The sequence below is a fragment of the Rhinoraja longicauda genome, chromosome 6 (genome assembly GCF_053455715.1).
Source record: "Rhinoraja longicauda isolate Sanriku21f chromosome 6, sRhiLon1.1, whole genome shotgun sequence".
In the NCBI taxonomy this organism is placed as follows: Eukaryota; Metazoa; Chordata; class Chondrichthyes; order Rajiformes; family Arhynchobatidae; genus Rhinoraja; species Rhinoraja longicauda.
Window position 1 is genome coordinate 77,596,013 of NC_135958.1, and position 26,789 is coordinate 77,622,801.

At 44.0% G+C, this 26,789-nt stretch overlaps 1 protein-coding gene across 2 annotated transcripts in view; it reads left to right on the forward strand.

Moving 5' to 3' along the window:
- The window catches only part of aspscr1 (ASPSCR1 tether for SLC2A4, UBX domain containing), a 175,065-nt gene that overhangs the window by 50,840 nt on the left and 97,436 nt on the right, over window positions 1-26,789 (forward strand). For both annotated transcript variants that reach the window (XM_078401392.1, XM_078401391.1), the window contains exons 6-7: window positions 7,350-7,423; window positions 12,119-12,713. In XM_078401392.1, coding sequence (XP_078257518.1) covers window positions 7,350-7,423; window positions 12,119-12,713 — 669 coding nt within the window. The remainder of the gene's footprint in view (window positions 1-7,349; window positions 7,424-12,118; window positions 12,714-26,789) is intronic.

Here is a 26,789-nt window from a genome sequence, read left to right on the forward strand (position 1 = left end):
TAATTGGCTTTGATATCATTGTAAATGGTCCCTAGTGTGTGTAGGATAGTATTAATGAGCGGGGATCGCTGGTCAGAGTCAGTGTTGCAGTGGTAATTTTTCAGGTGCTGGAGCTGTCACTGGTGCTGGTGTGGCCGCTGCTAAATTCTCCGCTAGTTAAAGTTCCCCGTTGTTTATTTTGGCTTTTCTTTACAGAGGTGCCGGAGCGGCGCTCCAGTGAGCTCCGTCCGGCAGCACTGCGCCCCTGCTCAGAGGGCCAAAGGGTCAGTTTCCACGTGGCATCTCCAAACTAAACTAAATCTCAATTACCTGCACTTTGAAACTTTGGCGACCCAAATACTCATAGTGGTCGAGCTGTACAACACGGAAAAAGGCCTTTCTAGTTACGACATAATGTCTGGGAGTCTGTGCTCCCACCGATAATGTGAATTGTTTCCCATAACATGTGAGCACTCGAGGCACTCCGAGGTCTTTAGTTTTTACATCAACGGCCATTTGAATGAGCTGTGAGAATCCAGGCAAGCGAATGTGAAGAAATGGGCGCATTTCCCCCTTTGTCAAGAATATTAACTCGCACTGAAGATTCTAGGCTGGCTTGGTCAAACCTTCAGACTTTAGAGATGCCGTGTGGATATACGCCCGCTGGCCCACTGAGAGTGTGCCGATCAGCGATCACCCCGTACACCAGTGCTATCCTAAACACACTAGTGACAGTTTACATTTACAGGAACCAATTAACCTACATCTTTGGAGGGTGGGAGGATACCGGAGCACCCGGAGAAAACCCATGTGGTCACAGGAAGAACATGCAAACTCCGTGAAGACAGCACCCGGAGTCAAGATCAAACCCGGGTCTCCGGTGCCGTAAGGCAACAACTCTGCCACTGTGCCGCCCATAAACCCTTGGAATTTTGTTTAAAGATGCCTTAACGTCAGTTGAGGAAATTCAGAGTGCCTCTGAGGATCCTTCAGTGCTTCTACTCTGGGGCTGTAGAAAGCATCTTGTCTGGAAACATTACAATCTGGTTTGGGAACAGCTCTGCCCAGGACAGGAAGGCTCTGCGGAGAGTATTACGTTCGGCTGAACGCATTATGGGAACTGCACTCGCCCCCCTGCAGGACCTATACATCAGGAGGTGCAGATCCAGAGCCAGCAACATTATGGGGGACCCCTACCACCCCAGCAACGGACTGTTCCAGCTGCTACGGTCAGGCAAACGCCTCTGCTGTCACGCTGTGAAAACAGAGAGGATGAGACGGAGTTTCTTCCCACAGGCCATCAGGACTGTTAACTCTAATATCACCAGGGACTAATTCAATTTACTGTATTCATTTATTTTTTGTGTTAAAAGAAAATAATTCTATTGTGTTTTGTAGTTTAGCACAATCCGCAGGCGTTGCCACTTTCATTTCACTGCACATCTTGTATATGTATGTGACAAATAAACTTGACTTGACTTGACGTAATAAATATAGACATGAAAACTTTTTCAAATTGTTGTTCAAGTAACTGTAATCTGGTCTTTTCCAGAGCTACAGAAGAATCCCTTTATAGCTCTCCGACCTTCAAAGCAGGCAGCGGAAAGTACTTTTTACTAGATGTGCTTTTTTTTTTGCTGCAATAATATCAGAATAAAATGTGTAAAAACATTTTATGTTAGTTTTATAGCTGTTTGAGCTGATTTCTGAAGGTCAGTTTCAGTTTTCAGTTTCTGTTTAGCCTATTGACACGTGTACCGAGATACAACTAAATGTTTTTGTTGCATGCTATCCAGTCAGCAGAAAGACAATGCATGATTATAATCGAGCCATTTACAGTGTATAGATACATGATAAAGGAATAATGTTTCGTGCAGGTAAAGCCAGCCAAGTCCGATCAAGGATAGCCCGAGGGTCACCAATCAGTGAATCATACCTTTACTACCATCTTCCTGATGGTGATTTGCGCCTGGAGTGTGCGTAGAGCTGCCAACATTTGTTTAAATTGCAAGTTATTGCTGGATATTGACTTGTGCAAAGACTTTTGCCAGTCTAATGCTGTCATTTTTTGTTATGATAGACAATAGACAATAGACAAAAGGTGCAGGAGTAGGCCATTCGGCCCTTTGACCCAGCACCACCATTCAATGTGATCATGGCTGATCATTCTCAAACTGTACCCTGTTCCTGCCTTCTCCCCATACCCCCTGAAGGATTCCAGACCTGAAAAGTTAACACAAATACAAAACAAAAGGGCTGAGAATAACCAGAAGGTCAGGCAGCATCTGTGGGATGAGAAACAGAGTTCATGTTTCAAGTCGTAGCCCCTTCGACCTCTGATGACCTGCTGAGTATTTTCAGCATTTTCTGTTTTTAGATTTTTGACATCAACGTTTTTTTTTGGCTTTAATCGAAAGTTAATTGTTCACTTTCGACAGGAGGTTTTCCAGCAATTTGTATTATTTCAGATTTCTAACATATGCAGGTTATTGCAGCATTGATTATAAGGAGTCCGTCCATTACTGCAATGATGATGGAGGATATCCTGGAAGGACCTTCAAGTTAGGCCTTAGTCTAGGAACCCGAAGAGGGTGAACATTTTGTTAACCTCAAAGAAATCCCTCTTACCTATTTTTGATGCCTTGATATTGTCCATTAGATTCTGGTTAGCAAGAGCTTTAGGAGTAGAAATGTAGACAAATCCCACAAATACATGCCAACAAACTGGGGTTATAGTGGTATGTGATTTCAACTTGTGTAAGGAGAAAAACTGCAGATGCTGGTTTAAATCGAAGGTAGACACAAAGTAACTCAGCGGGTCAGGCAGCATCTCGGGAGAGAAGGAATGCGTGACGTGTCGGATCGAGACTGAAGAAGTCTGAAGAAGGGTCTCGACCCGAAACGTCACGCATTCCTTCTCTCCCGAGATGCTGCCTGACCCGCTGAGTTACTCCAGCATTTTGTGTCTACCTGTGATTTCAACTTCCCCAGTATGAACTAGTATGATGTTAGCATCAAAGGCACAGTGAAGGGGCAATTTTTGTTCAGGAGAACGTTTCCAGCAATTTGTTTTCATTTCAGATTTCTAACATCTGCAGGTTATTTTTAAAATATTTTTCAAGCTGTCGCCGTCTCACTCTCAAAATATTCTTGCTTGTTCGATTTTAGTATTAAGTGACACAAGGAATAACTTTCACACAGAGTATGATTGGAATTGGAAAGTACTGCCTGCAGATGAGGCGAAGACAGGATGTATTGTTGCCTTCAAGAGAGGTTTGGGATAAACAGATAGCGGAGAAGAATTTGCAACATTACGGAGAAAAGTCTGAAAAGTTGCTTGGGGAGAGAGCCAGCATGGACATGACGGGCAGAATGGCAGCTGCCAGAGTTGTAAACATCTTACAATTTTATGAAGCTGCCAGAACTTTGTTAATGTCATCGACCAATGTTGAAACTACTTATGGAATTACTGATAGAAATGTGTAATAGGTCCTGGAAGGAGGTGGAATGTAGGTATTTTGAAAGGGGAGCCTCGGCTTTGAACTCAAAATTCTTTAAACGCTGAGACATCCTGGAGATGAACTGTCGCTGGCATGGAAGATACTGCCTCAGATACTGCCCCAGCTTTGAAGTTCCTGCTTCATATCTTGCAATGGTTCTGAGAAAGAAAGGCTTGCGTTTGCCTTTCATGTTCTGTCCTAAGGCATTTCGGAGTCAGTGAACTTGTTGATTTTCAGCCAAATGGAGTAAACAATTTGAACACAGCAAAGTCCCAAATACTGCAAATATGATAAAAGATTAAATATTTTTTTGGTTGTGTTGCTTGAGGGATGAATTTTGGCTGGGTTTGATTGTTGCAGGATCTGCTCTTCCTTCAAACCTTTTGAGCTCAAATTGAAAAGGTTTAAGGCCAAACAACTCAAAGGCTTCAGCCAATGTAAACAAATGCACTGTCTGGAGCTGTACTACACCGCTCCTGTGGCTCGTTCAATAGACTTGTATTAGGTGCGATGTTGACACCTCGAAGCATCTGGCCAGGATTAAAACTCTGTTCCTCCAACAAAGAAATATTACTTTGGAGTTCTACTCCAAGTGCGGAAACTGCTGATCCATCTGTCAGTACAATATTTGATTCAACATGTAGGCTAAGGTAGGAATCTAAAGGCCAATGTCTAGGCATGAGAAATAAGCCAAGGTGAGCATTATCACTGACACCTGTAAGTAAACCTGTGTGGCAAGGAACTGCAGATGCTGGCTTACACCAGATAGATACAAAATGCTGGAGTAACTCAGTGGGACAGGCAGAATCTCTGGGTAGAAGGAATGGGTGATGTAAACCTGTTTTTTGTAGAGTGTATGTCCTCAGATAGGAAGAGGATGAGGAGGAACCTGATGGAAGGAAATTAAGTTTATTGCCATATGCACAAGTATGGTGACGTACAGGTGCAGTGAAAGACCTTACTGTCAGCAGCATCAGGCACATAGACAAGATTACAAGGAGCATGGATAGTGTGCAGATTTGAAGAGAACTGCAGATGGTGCTGTTTTCCTGCACCTACTGTCCTTTTCCTGATCGACGTTGTGTTTTTTTTGGGTGGTGCATCCAGGAAGTCTTGACAAAGTGCTGCAGTGAATCTTGCGGACGGTGAGAACCGTGTGATCTTCTGGTGCTGGAAGATGCGAATGTCCACGCTGTTAGATTGAGTGCCAGTCAAGTCAGCTGCTTTGTCTTGGCTGCTGTTGAGTTCCTTCATGTGGTTGAAACTGCACTTGCCCACACAGGAGCTGAGTATTTCACACAGAGTGACTTCTGACCTGTAGATGGTGGAAGACCATGGGGAGTGTGGAGATGAATCATTTGCCGCCACAGTCCCCAGTCTTTGACCTGCTTTTGTAGGCATGGTAGTTCTCAGGCAGATTGACTCTGCCCAACTCATTTCTACTCAATCTACACTGCAAATATTTTTTTGCCCGTTTCAAGTTCTGATTGAAAGTTCAAGGAACAATTTTTGGCAAGGCAATAGCTAATATAGGCAAGTTCGGAAAAAGTTCACTTGCCAAGCAAAATATTTTTCTAGCGCTGATTTAATTCTAAACTTTTTGTTGCTCCTGACACATCTTTTTTAAAAGTGCTTCCTATTAACTGATGCTTTGAACTATTTGAGAAGTGTTTTGTTTTGAATTGGATATGTCAACTTTGATTAGTACTGGTGTCAGGAGTTATGGGGAGAATGCAGGAGAATGCGGTTGGGAAGGAGAGATAGTGTAAGAAAATGACTGCAGATGCTGGTACAAATCGAAGGTATTTATTCACAAAATGCTGGAGTAACTCAGCAGGTCAGGCAGCATCTCAGGGGAGAAGGAATGGGTGACGTCACCCATTGGCAGAGTAGACTTGATGGGTCGAATGGCCGAATTCTGCTCCTATCTTTTATGAACTTGAGTTATTTTGTGAGCAAGTACTGTATGAGGAAAGCTTACGTAATTTACATGTGGAAGGACCAGCAATCAAGTCTGCAGATACAGGCAAATTAATATTTTGACATTAATTTACAGTACATTAACATGACTCTGGAAGACTGTGTTGGTGATAGTTTCTCAAATACAAGGACAATTTCAGAGTCTTTAGCTGCTACTTGCAAACCTGGATGTTCTGTCAATTTGTTGCTGTTAGTGCCGCAGAAGTGACCCATCTGATCGACATGTTAAAGATAACAGAAACTGAAATGGTTTAACAATAGACAATAGGTGCAGGAGGAGGCCATTCGGCCCTTTGAGCCAGCACCGCCATTCAATGTGATCATGGCTGATCATTCTCAATCAGTACCCCGTTCCTGCCTTCTCCCCATACCCCCTGACTCCGCTATCCTTAAGAGTTTCAATTCCTCTGGTGTTAATATTACCAATCATCTGTCGTGGACCAACCTAATTGATGTGACAACTGAGAAGGCACAACACCTCTCCTTCCTCAGGAGATAGAGAAGATTCTGCATGTCTCCAATGACTCTTACAGAGTTCTACAGATGCACTATGGAAAGTGCATACTGTTGGGTTGTATCACAGCACGCAAGCAAAGATTTCCACTGTGTTGGTACACATGACAATAATAAACCAATAGACATTACATTTCTGTCAAGGTGTACTTAGAAGTAATAACTTTTAAGCTATAAAGAAGTGATTTATAGGGAAGAAATGCTTGAAACCACGTTTCAAAGTTTTGGTTTGCAGGCTTTATAACTGGTTTCTTTCTAAGACCTCTGAGACATGGCTGTTAAAATCATGGGTGGCCAAAGTGATGGTGTGCTGATTCATCAAATGATGCTGAGCCATTGCTTAAATATTAATGTTACACATAATATGTTTGACATTATTGCATTGAAGGAAAATTCCTTTCGCATGAAGCCGGATGGAATCAATTTCATTCCCATTCCTGGCCATTGAGTCTAAACGTAGTGCAGCCTCCCATCCTGACTCAGACTTGGGCTCCGACAGGGAATTTGACTGGGGTGGCGCAGTGGTAGAGTTGTAGCCTTCCAGCGCCAGAGGCCCTGGCTCGATCCTGACTATGTGTGCGGTCTGTACGTTCTCCCTGTGACCGTACGGGTTTCCTCCGGGTGCTCCACTTTCCTCCCCCAAAACAAGGACATGCGAATTTGTCGGTTAATTGGCTTCGGTGAAAATTGTAAATTGTCCCGGGCAAGTAGAATAGTGCTACTGTTCGGAGTGATTGCTGGCCGACATGGATTTACTCGGCCGTTTGGCCTGTTTTCGCGCTATATCTCCAAAGTCTAAAGAATTTGCTATTATGTTGATTGTTATTTCTGTAACAATGAACTTGTCCTTCAGTTGGATAATTTCTGCTCCAATTTGCCTCTCTAAAGAGTTGATTATTTAGCCCTTTAAGTCCATTAGGCTCATTGTTATTTCATTAGATCATGACTCAACTATATCTCAGTTTAATCTGCCTGTTTCTGTGCCATGATCACCTTTCCCTGCCAAAAGAAAAAGTTGGGTCTAGGTCGGTTACCTTTTTAATGGTCAAGGCACTGATCTCAAAAGATCTACAAGGATACTAGACCAAGTGGACCCGTTGGGCCCAAACCTCTACTGAAATTGGTGCAGCACCCTCTCTTCCCCCCCTCTCCCCCTCCCCCCCCCTCCTCCATCTGAGGGCCCATGTCTTTAAGGAGAGGCGGTGGGCAAGGAATGGGGAAAGAAAGTGTCTGGTTACCTTCAACTTAAACTGTCCATAAAGTCCATAACTGTGTTGTGCAGAAGTTATATTGAAATATGATTTGCACATCAGAACTAAATAGATTTTTGTTTTATATTTTTTGTGTATATATTCTTTCATTCTGTGTCTGTTTCAGATAGCTGGAGAATCTGCATTGAAGAAAACCACCTTAAAGTCAATTGGACTCACTGATGGTAGTGCCATAATTAGGTAAGACAAGTGTCCTTCCGGATCAGCATTTGAGTGAATGCTATGTTAAATCTGTGATCCTATTTGTTATAAATAGTCACTATTTATAACTAAAATGCAATGGCCAAGATTTTTTCTTTTGATTGTAAGAATCAGTCAAAATACATGAGAGAGATGTGATTAGTTTCGACCATGGAGAGTTTGACGTAGAAACTGGCCCTTCGGACCATCTCTGAGCTGACCAGCAATCACACCTGTACACGACACTATCCTACACATTAAGGGCAATATACAATTTTTACCGAAGCCAATTAGCCGACAAACTTGCACGTCTTTGGAGTGTGGGAGAAAACTGGAGCACCCGGAAAAAACCCACGTGGCACAGGGCGAATGTACAACATCAGTACTGACAGGACCCATAGTTAGGATCGAACCCGGGCCTCTGACTCTAAGGCAGCAGCTCTCCCACTGTGCCAACATGCCACCCTAGTCTGAAGTCAAATGGGGAAATGTTGTAAATAATCTGCAGGATCGCTTGTAAAGAGAACAATGTTATGTTTCTGATGGCGATCCTTAAATGAGACATTATTTTGATTGGATCTTCCGCTTTATCTTTCTCCTTTCAGACAGATCTGCATGTGCTGTCACGTACTCTTACTCTTCACTCCACCTCATGTGGTTATTCCGCTATTGCACTTGAGTAATTGTTGTTACGCTATCTCAGATTGCACAACAGTCTTTGCACCATTCTGCTGCTTTGAGTTCATCGTTGTTTCTATACATACTGTTTTCTTTATGAATATGTGAACAAGGACTTTCATTGCACCCTAGTGAATGTGGCAATAAACTAATCTGAAGCATCATACTCAAGCGGCTGCTGGATAAAATTCAAATGTTAAATAGTAGGTCAAGTTGTCAAGATAGACACACCAAGTGTTGGAGTAACTCGGGCGGGGGGGGGGAGCAGGTGACGTTTCGGGTCGGAGCCCTTCTTTATCTGAACCAGCATCTGCAGTTTCTTCCTACACAAAGTTATCAAGATATTTTGTTTACATTTTTTTTTAATCCTAATTTCTTGAAATGAAATTATTCAAATAATCTCCTTTCAAAAACCATGTTATTTGTTTTTAGATGACCAAAGGTAACTGACATTGACCTGCAATAAAGGATAAAATAATGCAAAAATGCTGAAGGGGGTTTGCATAGCTTGAAGAAAAACATGTTTATAAGTGAAGTGCTGTACATCTAACAGAAGACTAGTGTAGTCTTAATCATTGAGGTGTGAGGAGGGAAGACTTGCTCTTAAATGAGGTTTGTTCTTACGACGTGCTTTCAAGTAAACCAACCTGTTTTGAAAAGTAGTAATTGATTACATATGTTTTTTGCGTAATCCTCATTTTACTGTTTGATATCCTCATATGGAATGTATTAAAGGAAAGTCTCGATTCTTGACACCCTTGGAACGAATTATATACTTCAAATGGCAGGTGGAATGCAATTAAATGTTCAGTACAAATTCTTGAAAGCATCGTATTTTACTTTCTGCTAACATTTCAAGGTTGAATATAATTTCTGAAGTCATAATTCTTTTGAGTTATAACAGAGAACAAATTAAATATCATTAAATAAATTAAATTTGTTCTCAATATGTGAGGGAGCTGGAACGGGTGCTTTTTATTCCACTGGTTGTGCCAGAAAGCGGTGATAGGCCATCTTATTAAGACGGCAGAGAGCTCAAAATGCTGGAGTAACTCAGCGGGTTAGTTGGTATCTCTGGAGAATATGGACAGGTGACATTTCGGGTTGGAACACTTCTTCAGATGGCATATGTTTCATGGCTTTTTTTTTGTTTTAACAGTTGAGTGGCTTGTAAGGTCACTTCAGATCCACTGATGTAGTGTGAACTAGTAATGAATCAGGCAGGCTTGCTAAGTTTATTATGATTTATTCGGACAGCTTAATGTTTTTTTTCCAAGCAATAGATTTCCAATTACTAGGTTAATTGAATTCATTTATAGGAATTGCAAAATAGCATTTGTGTGATCATAGTTTAACCCTGAAATGTAACCACTGCTCAATTCACAGCAGCAAAATTGCATTTTGTCGTCAAGGTTAAAAAAAAAAAGTGCATTGCAACCAAGAATTCGGCAGATGGTCTAGTCCATTTTTTTCTGTGATCACTTTGGTTTCTTGTCGGATGCTCCAGTTTTCTTACTTGCACATCGCAAAGATGATGGGGTGGGGGGGGGGGGGGGGGTTGATCGGTGAAATTGGCCACAGTGAATAGCCCCCACCAAGTGGTAGAATCTGTGGAGAGTGGATGAGAATGGGGAAGAAGGATCAATGGAATTATTGCAGCTATTGGCAACCAACCAACCGACCAAGTAAATCAGCACAGATTTAGTGGGCCAAAGGGCCTGCTTCTGTGTTGCATCTCTCTCTGACTCTGGTAGAGATTGAAGGATTGGCATAATTCAATATCCAAAGATTTTTTTCATGATCATGTGGAAGATTGAACTACTCCTCTATTCAACAGGTTCATGGTTGGTCAACACCCTTGCTGATTAGAAATCTTTCTCTGCCATAAGGTCATAAGTAATAGGAGCAGAATTAGGCCGTTCGGCCCATCAAGTCTACTCCGCCATTCAATCATGGCTGATCTATCTCTCCCTCCTAACCCATTCTCCTGCCTACTCCCCATAACCCCTGACACCCATACATATCCAAATCAAAACAAAGTCCTTCTCAAATAGTTCATCAGTTAATAGTCCAAAAAGATGTGTCAAGAGCAGTAAAAAGTTTCAAATTAAATCAGTGTGAGAAAAATATTTTGCTTGGCAAGTGAACTTTTTCCAAACTTGCCTATATTAGCTATCGCTTTGCCAAAAATCGTACCTTGAACCTTTAATCAGAACTTGAAACGGGCAAAAAATGGTTAAAAGATGGTAAATAGTTCTGCCTGCACAGTTCTCTGAGGAATGCTTTTCACTTTGGAGATACAGCACAGAAACAGGCTTCGGCCTACCAAGTCCAGCGATCACTCTGTACACTTACCTACACCCATCAGAGACAATTTTATAACTTACCAGAGCCAATTAACCAACAAACCAGTATGTCTTTGGAGTGTAGAAGGAAATCGGAGCATCTGGAGAAAACCCGCACGGTCACAGGAGGAACATACAAACTCCGTACAAGGTCAGGATTGAACCCGGGTCTCTGGTTTTGTAAGGCAGTAACACTACCGTTGGCCCTTTTGGCTCAACTTGCCCACACCAACCAACATGTCCCATCTACACTAGTCCATCCTGCCTGCATTTGGCCCATATCCCTCTAAACCTGTCCTATCCATGTACCTGTCTAAATGTTTAAATGTTGCGATAGTGCCTGCAAAGGCAGTTGTGTCAATAGTATGCATTGCGTGGAAATGAAGGAAAGGGAGATGTGCAATCTTTTTTATAGAAACTTATCAGTTACTTTGTAATGGTGAGTGTTATTTTAGGGAAGCATGGCTACAATTTTAAACACAGGAAGATACCACAAATAGCAGTGTGCTGAATGATCGGCCGATCTATTTTTCACAATGTTGGTTACGACAGGAATGCTGGCCAGTATGTTGAGAGAACTCCAGGCTTGTTTAGCAGCTTAAAGCCCAAGTTTAACACTGCAGCCTGAACTTCTGGCCACTTGATCAAGCATCAGGTCAAGATTGTGTATTGAGTGATTAGATTGGGTAGTGTAAGAAAATAACTGCAGATGCTGGTAGAAATCGAAGGTATTTATTTACAAAATGCTGGAGTAACTCAGCAGGTCAGGCAGCATCTCAGGAGAGAAGGAATGGGTGACGTTTCGGGTCGAGACCCTTTGATGCACAGAGTCTATTCCCCAGAGTAGGGGAATCAAAAAGCAGAGTGCATAGGTTTAAGGTGAGAGGAGGAAGATTTAATAGGAACCCAAAGGGGCAAATGTTTCGCACAGAGGTGGTGAGTATATGGAACGAGCTGCCAGAGGAGGTCGTTGGGGCAGGGACCATAACAACATTTAAAAGACATTTGGACAGATACATGGCGCAGTGATCGAGTTGCTGCCCTACAGCACCAGAGACCCAGGTTCGATCCTTGGTCGGCAGGGAGAAGATGGGCCGAAGAGCCTGTTTCCATGCTAGGTGACTGTGACTGCCTAATATCGGTTAATTAACTTGTTTTTTAAGTTTGTTAACATGTTAAATAGTGGTGTTTTAATGCAGCACCAACACTTTTTAATAAATAGCTTTCCTAGCTGAGTAGAACTGCATCAAATGCTTTAATGTACAGCTTTTTAATCTGTTCACTGCCAAGTTTTTTCACTATTGGCCATGACCCGACTATACTCAGGGGTGGCACCGAACAGGTTAAAAGTGATCGACACAAAATGCTGGAGTAGGTATGGGTTTAGTTTTGGGTCGAGACCCTTCAGTCTGAAGAAGGGTCTCGACCCGAATCGTCACCCATTCCTTCTCTCCCGAGATGCTGCCTGACCCGCTGAGTTACTCCATCATTTTGTGTCTACCATCGATTTTAACTAGCATCTGCAGTTTTTTTTCCTACAGGTTAAAAGTGATTTCTCTTTTCCTTGCTACATTAGTTAATTTGGAGCATATAATATGAAATAAACAGTTTGTGTGGTTCACTATGCTATATATATGATTGGACTTTATATCCATGTTATTCTTTCACAAAGGTATGTTTTGAAGAAACCCAGTGTGGATGGACAAGATGAACGTATGGATTTGGCAACATCATCTGACGAGCAACTAGTGAATAAATCCAGCACTGTGTTGATTGAGGTTGATGGATCTCCAGCTAAGTCGGACTCTGTTCGTTCTGTGGATGATTCTAACCCCAAAGAGCTGATCAGAGAAATTAACTCGAGCGGAACCGGGGAAGCAGTCGTAGAACAAAAGGACTTGACTCGAGAACCAAGTAAGGAGGCTGAAGAGGTTGAAGCCACTTCCCAAGGGAAAGAGGGTGGGAAGGAATCGCCAACGGAAGAGATCAGGTCAGAGCCATCAGAAAAGCCAAGTCCCAGCGCAGAAAACCCTGTTACTCCTGGACCAGTTCCCACTCCTGAGCCAGACGCCAGTACCTTGTCCAAAGAACAAACTCAAAGTCCAGTCCATCATGAAATTCCACTGGGTGATCTGCAGCTTGAGCAGTCAGAAGCATGCAGCCATCAGTTTACCACCAATGAACCATTGAGGGCATCAGCATCCGTTTCTTCTACGGCTGGTCCGCCACACCCAAAGAAATCGAAAACGGTTCAATCATCCCCAATGGTAAGAAATTAGATGTTTATTTGAAAACTTCCATCCACATAAGTCATAGGAGCAGAAAGGATCACCACAGTGGCACAATGGTAGAGCTGCTGCCTCACAGCGCCAGGGACCCAGGTTCCATCCTGACCTCGGCACGGTGGTGCAGCAGTAGAGTTGCTGCCTCACAGCGCCAGGGACCCGGGTTTGATCCTGACAAGTGCTGCCTTTACGGTGTTTGTATATTTTCCCTGTGACTGCGTGGGTTTTCTCCGGATGCTCCGGTTTCCTCCCACACTTCAAACACGTGCAGGATTTGTAGGTTAATTGGCTTCCGTAAGTTGTAAAACAAATTATCCCCAGTGTGTGTAGATTAGTGTGTAGGATGATCGTTGGTTGGCTCGGACTCAGTGGGCCGAAAAGCAGTGTTTCCACGCTGCATCTCTAAAGCCTAAAATAAAGTAAACTATGCCATTCGGCCCATCGAGTCTACTCCGCCATTCATTCATATCTGACCCATCTTTCCCTCTCAACCCCATTCTCCTGCCTTGTCCCTGTAACCTTTGACACCCTTACTAATCAAGAACCTGTCGATCTCCGCTTTAATCGTGTGTAGCAGTGCTCAGTATTTTTTTCTGGTTGCTTAATTTGTATTAACAAGCTACTTCAATTGTGCTAGGCCCTTTGATTCTTGCAGTTACTATTTAAGTCTAAACACCTTCAGTTCCAAGAGAAATCTTTTTCTTTGCAGATGTCATCTTTTCTAACAAGTGTGATGTGATAGTTATGTTTGGTTTTGGCATCCACAACCTCTGCCTTCCTCTTTGAACCACAGGCTTTTAAAACTGGTGTTTAGTTTCAGTCATTTCCTTTTGACTAGCCTTGTCTCTGAAATAGTTTTAATGCCAAATTCTGATTGAATGTTCTTTCCAAAAATTGCAGTTAAGATATAAGTACACACCACCCACCCTCTGTGTGAAAACATTGCTCCTCAAATCCCTTTTAAATCTTTCCCCTCTCACCTTAAGCCTATGCTCACTAGTTTTAGACTCCCCTACCCTGGGGAAAAGATTGTGGTTATTCACTTTATCTATCCCCCTCGTGACTTTATAAACCTCAAAGGTCAGCCTTCTATGTTCCAGGGAAAAATGTCCCAGCCGATCCATCCTCTCCTTGTAACTCAAACTCTCCAGACCTGGTGACATCATCGTAAATCTTTTTTGCGCCCTTTCCAGTTTAATAGCAACCCTCCTCTAGTAGTTATTCTTGTCTTAACTACATGTGGCAAACAAATGATGGTGCAGTGGGTAGAATACTACAGTAGCATTGCCATTCAGTTGTGTGATTAATACCCAGTTTTGTGATGAAGAAACACTGCGACTGGGCAGAGTAAGCGAGGAAAGATCTGGCAAATGGTCTTTTCTTACCAATGGGTCATTATGGGCTCCACCACCCTTCCTTGGTCATCTACTGCCAGCCCTGATTTGTTCTGGGCTTTTCCTACCTCCAGTTTCCCACACCTCCTTTACTTCCAGTCTGAAGAACGATACCAACCTGAAACGTCACCCATCCTTTTTCTCCACAGGCTCTTGCCTGAGCCACTGAGTCCAGCACTTGGTGTCTATCTTTGGCATCTGCAGTTCCTTCCTACACAAACGGGCGGCAACATGGGGAAAAGTGAAATCATTCACTTTGGCAGCATTTTTTTCTGAATAGCATATTACACTAATTAAATGGTGCGAGATTGCAACAAAGTGAAATAGAGAAGGATCTGGTATCGGCAGGCTTGATTCACGAAACAAAAAAATGGTATTCAGACGCAGAAAGTAATTAGGAAAAGGAACAATGTTATCCTTTGTTATGAGGGAAATTGAATATAAAAGTGGGGAAGTTATGCATGCATCAGTTATGTAGGGCAGAGGCGAGACCACATCTGGAGGATTATATACAATATTGGTGGTCTTGTTGAAGAATGGGTACAATATGTTGGAATTTGTCAGTTAGGTACCAGACTAATAGAATGGATCAGTGGCACCTTATTTGTCACATATACCAAGGTACAGTGAAATTCATTGTTATATACAGTTCAGTACAAGTATAACTATCCATAAGCACTTAGATACATCTTAGATAAACATCTCTGAAACAGTAGAAGTGTATAGCAGTAGTACACTGGGACAGTATCATAGTCTCCAGCTGACCATGACCATGAAAGCCCGTTGACCCGACCATGACCCTGACCATGACTGACCATGACCATGACTGACCATGACCCTGACTGACCATGACTGACCATGACCCTGACCATGACTGACCATTACTGACCATGACCATAACCATGACCATGACTGACCCTGACCATGACTGACCATGACTGACCATGACCATGACTGACCATGACCATGACTGACCATGACACCCTGACCATGATCATGACTGACCTTGACCATAACTGACCATGACCTTGACTGGACTGACCATGACATGACCATGACCGACCATGACCATGACTGACCATGACCATGACTGACCATGACCATGACCATGAAAGCCGGTTGACCTGGCGGCATTGCAGAGTCAGCCTGGCTAAGCACAGCGGCGGTGTCCTCCATCGCTGCAGGCCACGTCCAGTCCATGCGCTCGGCCTCTTGGAGCGGTGTTCGGTCCAGCCAAGGCCGAGGCTCTTGCCGGGCCTCCAGCGGCCCCCTCCACCTTCGAGGCACTGCACTCCTTCCCGAATGGGATGGGGTTTTATTGAGTGGACGGACAGGCTAGACTTGAATCTGTTGGAATGTAGACGAATGATGAGCGATTTGATTTTAAGATTCGCCGTCCTTCCATCACAGTGCGCTGTGATGGACGTTTATGTTAATTTTTATATAGTTGTGTGTCTTGCTGCCTTTTTGGTATGACAGTATGGCAAATCAAATTCCTTGTATGTTCTTACATTCTTGGCTAATAAATTCTTTGTATCTTGTATCTAATGGTCTTGATAGGATGGTTATGGAGAGGGTTTCCTCCTGTAGGAGAACCTATAACCTAGGTTATTGCCCACAAACCAGGGTCTCTGGCAGTGCAAGGCAGCAACTCTACCTCTGCTCCACCATGCATTAACCAGCATCTGCAGTTCCATGTTTCTCCAGCGATGCTGCTGGACCCGCTGAGTTCATAAGTTACAGGAGCAGAATTAGGCCATTCAGTCCATCGAGTCTACTCCGCTATTCAATCATGGTTGATCTATCTTTACCTCTCAACCCTATTCTCTGCCTTCTCCCAATAACCCCTGACACCTAAACTAATCAAGAATCTATCAATCTCAGCCTTAAAAATATCTATTGACGTGGCCTCCACAGTTGTCTATTAGAACGAATTGCACAGATTCACCACCCTCTTACTAAAGAAATTCCTTCTCATCTCCTTTCGAAAGGTACATCCTTTTATTCTGAGGCCATGGCCTCTGGTCCTAGACTCTCCCACTAGTGAAAGCAGCACAGAGTTACTCCAGTACATTGTGTCACATTAAAACAATGGGCAGCTCATTTTATGTTGAAATGTTCAATGTTTTCAACTCAGTCTTCTGATTTGTAGGATCCCAGCTGGGGAAAGTGGTGTGTAGGATGGAACTGCAGATGCTGATTTACACCAAAGGTATACACAAAATGTTGGGGTAACTCAGCGGGACAGGCAGCATCTCTGGATAGAAGCAATGGGTAGCATTTTGGGTCGTGTCTGAAGAAGGGTCTCGACCCAAAATGTCACCCATTCCTGCTATCCAGAGATGCTGCCTGTCCCGCTGAGTTACTCCAGCATTTTGTGTCTAAAGCAGAAGTGGTGTTATACTTAACTTTGGCACTTGAAGGGTAGGGGGGGGGGGGGGGGAATGCTCCTTCCAACTGGTGTGTAGTGACCCCTGCTGAATCGTGCATGCCTGTACAAAGGGCAAGAGGAAGGTCGGGCTAGACTGTGGTGCCCTCTGCAGTCATTCACAGATACTCCTTGTCTGAGGCTCGTACATGCACAGTGATCGTGTGAGCGACTGGACAGTGGCCGCCATCAGTGGAACTAACCTGTGGCGGCTTTTGGTAGCGAGGGAGAAAAATAATTACAAAATGTATCAACAAGTCTGCATTGCGAAGCATTAACTCTTTGAGTTGCCAACCGTAGATAAAGTTTGCAATTAATGTGAAGGCAAATTAACCTTTTGAGTGTTAAGGGTGAAAAGATAACTGGTGATTGAAATAAGGTTATGCGCACGCTTTTGCAGGGCACACGAAGCCAGGAAATGCAGAAAGGCAGGCACAGCGGACTTGGACATGGACTTTGGCAAGGTCATTGACAAGGTCACTCATGGTAGGCAGGTTCAGAAGGTGATAGATCTGGGACCTAGGGTGAGATAAACAATTGGGTATAAAATTGGACACAATGTGCCAGAATAACTCAGCGGGTCAGGCAGCATTTCTCAGACTGAAGAAGGGTCCAGGCCCGAGACATCATCTATCCATGTTCTCCAGAGAGTTCTGCCTGGCCCGCTGAGTTACTCCAGCATTCTGTGGCCTTTTCTGTAAACCAGCATCTGCAATTCCTTGTTTCTCCACGAAAACAAAATTGGCTTGCTGGTTGTGGAGAGTTGTTTGTCTAGATGGGAGGTCTGAGAGCAGTGGTGTCTCACAAGAATTGGTGCTGGCTCCTCTGTTGTTTGTCATATATATTAATGATTTGAATGAGGATGGAGGTGGCATGATTAGTAAATACGGATATGGCACCAAGGTTGGTGGTGCAGTAGACAGCAAAGAAGGTTACGATCAAGTGGGAAATTGGACAAAGGAATGGCGGATGAAAGTTAACCTGGACAATTGTAAATCTTAGGGAATGAAAGAAGTACCAAAATAAAACTCAGGGGTTTGTAGGAAATGTTCAATGCAGTTAGGATCTAGCTTAGTGAGATTATTTATGCAGATAACATTTACAACGAAGAAGAGAAATGGAAAGCAAACGCTATGATATATCGTTGGTGAGATTGTGTAGTTATGATGATGGTACTTTCTTGTCACATGTACCTAGGTACAGTGAAATTCTTTTGTGCAATGCAGCTAGTGCAACTGAAGATGTGATCTTCTGGATTTCGATTTCATTTAGTTTGGAGATACTGCGTGGAAACTGGCCCTTCGGCCCACCGAGTCCGCTCCGACCAGCGAACCCTGCACACTAACATTATCCTAACGCACACTAGGAACAATTTACAATTTTACCAAGCCAATTAACCTACAAAACCTGTACGTCTCGAGAGTATGGGAGGAAACCGGAGCCCCCAGGGAAAACCCACGCAGGTCACGGGGAGAACGTACAACCTCCGCACAGACAGCACCTTAGTCGGGATCGACCCCGGGTGTTTGGTGCAGTAAGGCAGCAACTCCAATGCTGCGTTACCATGTGAGATTATTCTTTGAGTTGCATTCTGTTCAATTTACTTTCTGGATCCTGCAATGACTTTAGAATTTTTGCTAAAGATATCTTGAGTGTGAATCATGTATTTATAATCACGAACAGTTGTATTGAAACCACAACTGAAGTGTTTTCTAAATAATGGTTTGGCTCGCCAATTTTTTGATCCCGAATTAATTACAGGTTTCAAAACAGCACCATAAAGAACTCTTTTTTCCTGGAATCTTTTATGTATTATGCCCTCTGAGGTGTTTTAACAAATTATATTTCTTAGTGTCAGAGCAATTAGAGGGTAGAAATCGTTATGTTGTGGCATTCAAGGGATGGCAGAATCAAAGCGATAGAAATGGTTCACCTTATGGTATAGAATACTGAACAAGGTGGGTCAGGTCACCTAAACTCTACAGGAAGGAGATGATGTATGGGAGGTTGAACACAAAGTGCTGGAGTAACTCAGCGGGTCAGGCAACATCTCTGGAGAAAAACGAGAAAAATTAACTCTTCTTCATCCCCGATCTGAAACGTCAACTATCCCTTTTCTCCAGAGATGTTGCCTGACCCGCTGAGTTACTCTAGCACTTTGTGTCTATCTTTGATATAAACCAGCATCTGCAGTTCTTTGTTTCTACATTTTGCTGTAAGAGAGGATACTGATGTCCATTATTTTAAAAAACCTAATAATACTCAACTATAGTCTCGTGAGATTAACCACCCATTCAATCCTTTAAGTTAGGAAGTGTTTTGTGTGCTGAGTTTTGAAAAGCGGATGTCATATAAAATTAAAGGAATAGCATAACATAATTTTGTTAAACAAAAAACAAATGAATGTAGGAGATGGACGCTATATTTCAGGTTGGGACCCTTTTTCAGATTGATGGAATGGAGGCGGGTAGCAGGAAAATGCGGTGGGGGTGTGCCAAAACCTGGCAAGTAATAGGTGGATACAGTTGAGGGGAGTGATTGCTGGAGTAAGTGACTGAATAGGTGAACGAGTGCCTTTCCTTATTTGACATCCTTTTGCCTCCTTCTCATCTTTAGTCTTTCTCACTCCGAAGACATACAAGTTTATAGGCTAATTGGTATCATTGTAAATTGTCCCTAGTGTGTGCACGATGGTGTTAGTGTGCGGGGATCGCTGGTCGGTGTGAACGTGGCGGGCTGAAGGGCCCCGTTTCTGCACCGTATGTCTAATCTAAACAAAACACTTTATCCACCCATTTCCCATTCACCCCCTCTCACCTGTATCCACCTATCATTTGCCAGGCACAGCCCTACCCCCTCCTCCTTTTCCAGGTTTCTCCCTCCCCCCCCCCCCCATACCCACTCCATCAGTTAAAGGAAAGACCTGACATGAAACGCCATCTGTCCATTCCCTTCCACAAATGCTGCCTGTCCTGCTTAGTTCCTCCAGCACTTTGTTTTTTTTTGCTCAAGATTCCAGCATCTGCAGTTTCTTATGTCTCCATTTGTTTGTTAAATGCAGTATATATTGAAATGTTAATTTTGCCTTGGAGCAATAAACTACTAACAAATATACATATATATATCTCACCAGTATTATGAATCTTTGTCACATACCAATGTGTTTAGGTAACATGAATCCTGAGGGTGAAGAATGAGTAATGCATGGATTTTTGTTTTTTGCATTCCAAAGTGGTCATTTTCTTGTGGCATGTCATCTTTTTATCTTCCGCATTGTGATTTTTGTTGAAAAAATGTCTTGGTTTTACAATCAGTAAAACTACACAGTCATAGAGTCACACAGCACGGAAACAGGCCCTTTGGCTGAACTCTTCCACACTGATCTCAAGATGCTCTTCTAAGCTAGTTCCATTTGCCTGCGTTTGACCCATTATCCCTCTAAAACTTTCCTATTCAAATACCCAGCTAATGGTCTATTAAATGATATTATTGTATACCTCGGCCATTTCCTCTGATTTCTTCATTCCTCATACATACCACACTTGTGTGAAAATATACATGCCGCCCCTTTGAGGTAATAAATGATGAGCATTTGACGGCACTGGGCCTGTACTCGCTGGAGTTTAGAAGAATAAGGGGGGGACATCATTGAAACATACCGAATAGTGAAAGGTTTGGATAGAGTGGATGTGGAGAGGATGTTTCCACTAGTGGGAGAGTCTAGGGCCATAGCCTCAGAATTAAAGGACGTTCATTTAGCAAGGTGGAGGAATTTCTTTAGTCAGAGGGTGGTGAATCTGTGGAATTCTTTGCCATAGGAGGCGGTGCAGGCCAAGTCAGTGGATATTTTTAAAGCAGAGATAGATTCATTCTTAATTAGTACGGGTGTCAGGAGTTATGGGGAGATGGCAGGAGAATGGGGTTAGGAGGGAGAGATAGATCAGCCACGATTGAATGGTGGAGTAGACTTGATGGACTGAATGGCCTAATTCTGCTCCTATTATTTATGACCGTAAATATATAAAAATTGGAATGAAAGTGTCCCTGAATCTGGGGGTATGCGTTTTCACACTTCTGTACCTCTTGCCTGATGACAATACATGAAAAGATAGACACAACGTGCTAGAGTATATCAGCAGGTCGGGCAGTGTCTGGAGAAAATGGATTGGTGGTGACGTTTCAGGTTACGATCCATCTTCAGTCTTCAGCTGAGTTACTCCTGCATTTTGTGTCTATCTTTAATGTATTGGGAATAATAATATATTCCTTTATTCGTCCCACACTGGGGAAATTTACAATATAATTTAAGTTCTCTTGAAACACCTGGATTTTTAGTGCTTTGATTTCTGTTGGGACTGCTATTTGGAAGAATTTCCAATATCTTTCTCTCCAAGCAGCATCCGCATGGAGATGTTTTTGTAAGCGCTTATTTTTTTAGTTGCTAATTGAGAATGTTTGCATTTTCTAGGTTATGGGGGGGCGGGGGGGGGGGGGAGAGGAGGTGAACATTCTATGGAATTGGATCTTCTTAAAGTTACTAAATAATTTTTGCTTTCGTTGCTTGGCATCCTAAGTGTTTTCAAGTGGTTGCTTGACAGATTGCAGCTCCTCCTAATTGAGGCTCAAGAGGTGTTGACCTCGTGCAATACATGTGCTGGCAGCCTATAAGGGATTAATCCTCGGACTATTTTTGATCAGACTTTGCTGGCTTGACCTTGCACTAAACGTTATTCCTTTATCACGTATCGATAAGAACGGAGATGAGGAAAAACTTTTTCAGTCAGAGAATTGTGAATCTGTGGAATTGTCTGCCTCAGAAGGCAGTGGAGGCCAATTCTCTGAATGCATTCAAGAGAGAGCTAGATAGAGCTCTTAAGGATAGCGGAGTCAGGGGGTATGGGGAGAAGGCAGGAACGGGGTACTGATTGAGAATGATCAGCCATGATCACATTGAATGGCGGTGCTGGCTCGAGGGGCCGAATGGCCTACTCCTGCACCTATTGTCTATTGATAAACTACAAAGGGCTCAATTGTAATCATGTGTCGTCTTTCCTCTCTGGCTGGTCAAAACGCAACAAAAGCTTTTCACTGCATCTCGGCACGTGTGACGATAAACTAAACTAATCTAAACTAAACTGATTTAATTTGGGCAAAAATCAAATCACTGGAAGATCAGCCAGCTCACCTGAATTAAGTGTAAGCAGCAGTGAAGTGGTGGGATTAGGTCAGCTGCAACCTGCAATATATGGGAAGCAGTGAGGGAGGGAATGAGAGGAATGCTAGTGAGTGCTTGAATTGGTTTGACAGGCATATTTAGTACTCCAACATTACAACTGCAGTAAAACATCTGCCCCTAGAATTCCCCCCCCCCAAAGCTGTGGTACATTTCAGAGATCTGATCGGTTGCATGTAGGTAGCCGGATGTCTTCAATCAGTGCGGACCATGTCGTATACATTCTTTGCATGCACTTTAGATGTGTCCACCGCTGATTTTCAGGCAACTGGTGGACCGGCACCACCTTTAATCCGGACAAAATTACAAAAGCGCACTTGATCCATGACCCCTCCCCCCTCCCCGGAAGTCCCCCCAGAAATGTGGCACCTTGGCCGGATAAGACGGCTGATCTCAACTTCATCGGGACTTCCGCGGGTCGAATTTGCCCACTGCGGCCAAGGCTTTAGAGACACGGGAGGGGTATAATTAGTGGGTCAGAGGTGTATTGTTGTATCATTATTATGTGACCTCTGTTGTTCTGACAAAATGGATAAAACAACAAGGCTCTGGAACCGAGGGTGCTGGGAAATCAGTGGTGGACCCGTACCAGCACTAAGGTCTTGTTGCAGAACATGTTCGTTCATCATTGACCGATGTGGTCAGGTCTGATCAGGACAGTTTGTTCTTTCGGACACATTTCTCCTCAGCTGATCGTATCGCAGTCCCGCACACTCTGGTCTACTGAGCGTCTGGATCTGATCTTGGTGCAGCCTAGGGTTGATGTGGAAATGCGCAGCTGTGACTGAAACATCTTCGCCTTCATCGACACAAAATGTTGTTGTAACTCAGCAGGTCAGGCAGCATCTCTGGAGAGAAGGAATAGGTGATGTTTCAGGTCAAGACCCTTCTTCAGACTCTTATCACAACTCCGAACATAATGACTCAACCTCCACTGCTCTCCAAAGACAACTCCAAAGATTTGCAACACTTCGATAAATAACCCTTCTGGCCTCTTCCACTTGCTACTTAAGTATTATTATAGGATAACAATAGGAAGATGTCTTATGCTATTTTATCTTAAAATTCATTTCAGATATGCAGATACATAATAGTACATAATGCACCTTCATGGTTGATCCATAAAGCAGGCGTGTTACTTTAAAAATATTTTCCTTCCAGTTAGGTTTAGGTTTATTATTGTCACGTGTACATTGTCATGTGCCTGCTTTATGGATCAACTATGAAGGTGCATTATGTACTATTATGTACAGGCATATCTGAAATGAATTTTGAGATGAAGTAGCTTAAGACATCTTCCTATTGCTATCCTATCATAATACTTCAGTAAACCTTTATTTGCATGCTAGCTAAACAGATCAAACAATACATAAATACAAACACATTATACTCTAGTATAATGAATAGAGCAAAGGGGAAGATGCAGCGTGCAGAATATAGTCCTCAGTTTTGCCTCAGTTCAAAAGGTTTTCAATTGTAGACGATGATTTAGATTCATCATGCTGAAAAGGAGCACCTGAATAGCTTGTGTTCATTTTTTTTTTTTGAAGCACGCATTCGCAAGAAGCAGTATTCACAATGATGTAACTTGAGCCAATTGTTTAGCAAGCTATAAATCAGAGTGCCACCCTTTAACCCACCAGGTTCTGAATTTAATTAGAGCAGCATTATGATAGATGTACGTTCACAGACCAAAAAAAAACCCTACTTGAAGCTGTTCAGAAGAAGTGGTTATTAATGGGAAGGACAAATATAGGATGGTATTTCCAGATATTCACGCCGGGCTAAATAAAAATCAGGCGTTGATCTTGAGTCTCTTGTAATTATATGAACTTCATACATTGCATGTTAAACGTTCTTTTTCAAACAAAGAATTGTTTAACCATATTTGCTTGTAGCAAATTCTAATTGTGCTGTACAGTAAATCATTATAACGGACCATGGGGAGGGCGATTGATGTCAGTTATTGCCAATTGTCCCCTAGAACCGCGTATGGTATTATCACTTCTTCTTTCGTGTCCATCATCCATGTTTCAAATGTTACGTCACTGTCATCGTCCGTCCTGAAAAGGACGCAAGCTTCCGGCGACAGTCAGTGGGAGCCATCACTTGTACAATAGATTGTAATAGATTGTAAGATGGTGGTGGTAGCAGAATTAGCTCAGGACACTTCCATTTTCCAGCCCCACGACGTGGGCACTTCTGCTATCGGGCCGGTATTATTATAATAATAATAATAATAATGCATTACATTTATATAGCGCTTTTCAAACACTCAAAGACGCTTTACAGGGATTTCTAGAACATAGAGAAGTGAATAAATAGATAAATAAGTAAACGAGCAGAAAAAGGAGACATAAGGTGAGGTGACCTTCAGTGGTTGAAGGCAGTGCTGAACAGGTGAGACTTCAGTGATGTTTTGAATGTGGTGTATAAGTAGTAGAACCAAACAACTGCAGTTGCTGGTTAATACACAAAAGGACACAAAGTGCTGGAGTAACTCAGCAGGTCAGGCAGCATCTCTGGAGAACACGGATAGGTGACGTTTCGGGTAGAGACCCTTCGTCAAAAGAAGGAGCGGTTGGGGAGACAGCACGAGCCAGGGCTGACGTCGACAGCCGTTGGTGAATCCATCCGCTGTAACCAAAATCCTTTATAAAGTGGTCCGTTAAAGCGAGGGTTTACTGTGTCTATTGGATCTGTATATTTGCTGTTACATCTTGGCTGCTCTTCAACCTCAAGTGCATTTTGTCCAAGTCCATCCAGTTATCCAGTGGGATGTTCACGGTTCCGCCTCAACAAAACTTCATTGTAATTTTTCCCTTTTTCTTCGTGTTTTCTTGGCATGGAGTTGCCGCCTTCCTTCGATTCAGTGTGACTGGAAGCCCATAACTCGCAGAGAATAACTCGTGCCGTTTATTGTTGGCATGATTCTGTCTGTGCAGTGGTGCACCACACGCAATATATCGGCCCCGTAAGCCGGCTCAACAATTATGCCTTCCGTTTTAACGTAATGAGATCTAATTGCTTGAACTTGGATTGCAGACTTTAATCTTTGCTCATGAACATTTGTAGCTGATGCTGACGATTGGCTAATACGGAGCCAGCTGGTAGCTTGGAAAATGGAAGCACGTACTTACGTTTGCATCAGTGTTATTTCCACTCCCCCCCCCCCCCCCCCCTCTTTTTTTTGCAACTTGTACTGGAACAAGATTTTGTACTTCAAAGGTATGCTTGATTAATAATTTTAAAAAAGAAAACCAGTACATTTTTCACTCAATTTTGATAGAGTGTGGTTTGCAATCAAAAATTGAACAGGATAAAATATGTACTCTGCTTTCTTCTGCCATGGATGTTTAGCAGACCGAACCCGAAAAGCCTTTGATGTCTAACCTTAATTATTCTAAAGGTAGTTTCACTGAGCTCGCTGCAGATCAGAGCTGAAATTTCCTTGATTATAGTGTTTGTAGTCCAGAGTCGCAGCAACTGTGAGGAGCACCTCACTTTGAAGTTTGCATTGGTTGCTTTTGCTGCCCTGTCCCAGGCCAGAGCAGTGATCCAGAACAGAACTGATTGCTTCCTGTAAGGCACTAGATAACTGTAAATACAGCATGATGATATTAGCCATGACTCCACGAGGCTTGAGCAGGGCTTCGCGGAGGAACGAGGCGAGGCAAGCTATGGCACACCACAAAGGCGCCCGAGACGATACAAGTTTAAGAGCAAAGATGGAAAGCCTTGTCTGTCGCGCACACTTAGGGTTGCCAACTTCCTCACTCCCAAATACGGGACAAAGGGTGACGTCACCGCCCCGCGCCCCCACGTGACCTCACATAACATAACATAACATAACATAACAACACTTTATTGTCACTCGGCACAACACCGAGCGAAATTTCAGCAGTCACACAAAATACAGCAAAAAGAAAAGAACACAGGACACCCGACCCCAACACAAACATCCATCACAGTGACTCCAAACACCCCCTCACTGTGATGGAGGCAACAAAACTTCCCCTCTCTTCCCCCCGCACCCACGGACAGGCAGCTCGACCCCTACCGAGGCAAACGACACGCACAGCCCCCGCAAGGGGATGGAAGGCCCCCCGGCCGAGCCGCCCCGGGCACCGAAACGTCCCGCGGCCACACCGGGCGATGTTAAGTCCAACGGCCGAGCCGCACCGGGCACTGAAACGTCCCGCGGCCGAACAGCGCTGACGATGTTAAGTCCAGCGGCCAAGCCGCGCCGGGCACTGAAACGTCCCGCGGCCACACCGGGCGATGTTAAGTCCAGCGGCCAAGCCGCACCGGGCATTGAAACGTCCCGCGGCCGAGCCGCACCGGGCACTGAAACGTCCCGCGGCCACACCGGGCACTGAAACGTCCCGCGGCCACACCGGGCGATGTTAAGTCCAGCGGCCGAGCCGCACCGGGCACTGAAACGTCCCGCGGCCGAGCCGCACCGGGCACTGAAACGTCCCGCGGCTGCACCGGGCGATGTTAAGTCCAGCGGCCGAGCCGCACCGGGCACTGAAACGTCCCGCGGCCGAGCTGCGCCGGCAATGTTAAGGCCCGCAGCCGAGCCGCACCGGGCACTGAAACGTCCCGCAGCCGAGCTGCGCCGGCAATGTTAAGGCCCGCAGCCGAGCCGCACCGGGCACTGAAACGTCCCGCAGCCGAGCTGCGCCGGCAATGTTAAGGCCCGCAGCCGAGCCGCGCCCCGGGGAAGAGACCTAATAAAATAAAGGTTTCCCCCCGCCCCACCCCCCCACCCCACCCCACACCCCCACCACACACCCCCACCACACATACACAGCCAAAAACAGAAACAAAAACCATCCCAACACCGACACAAACAAAAAAAAAGAAAAAAAGACAACAGACTGCCAGAGAGCCGCAGCCGTTAGGCGCAGCCAACTCCTCCAAATGTCCTCCTCCTCCATTGGCGGAGCGGGAGCACGTGGCCGCCGGCTGGGTGAGGTCACGTGGGGCGGTGACGTCAC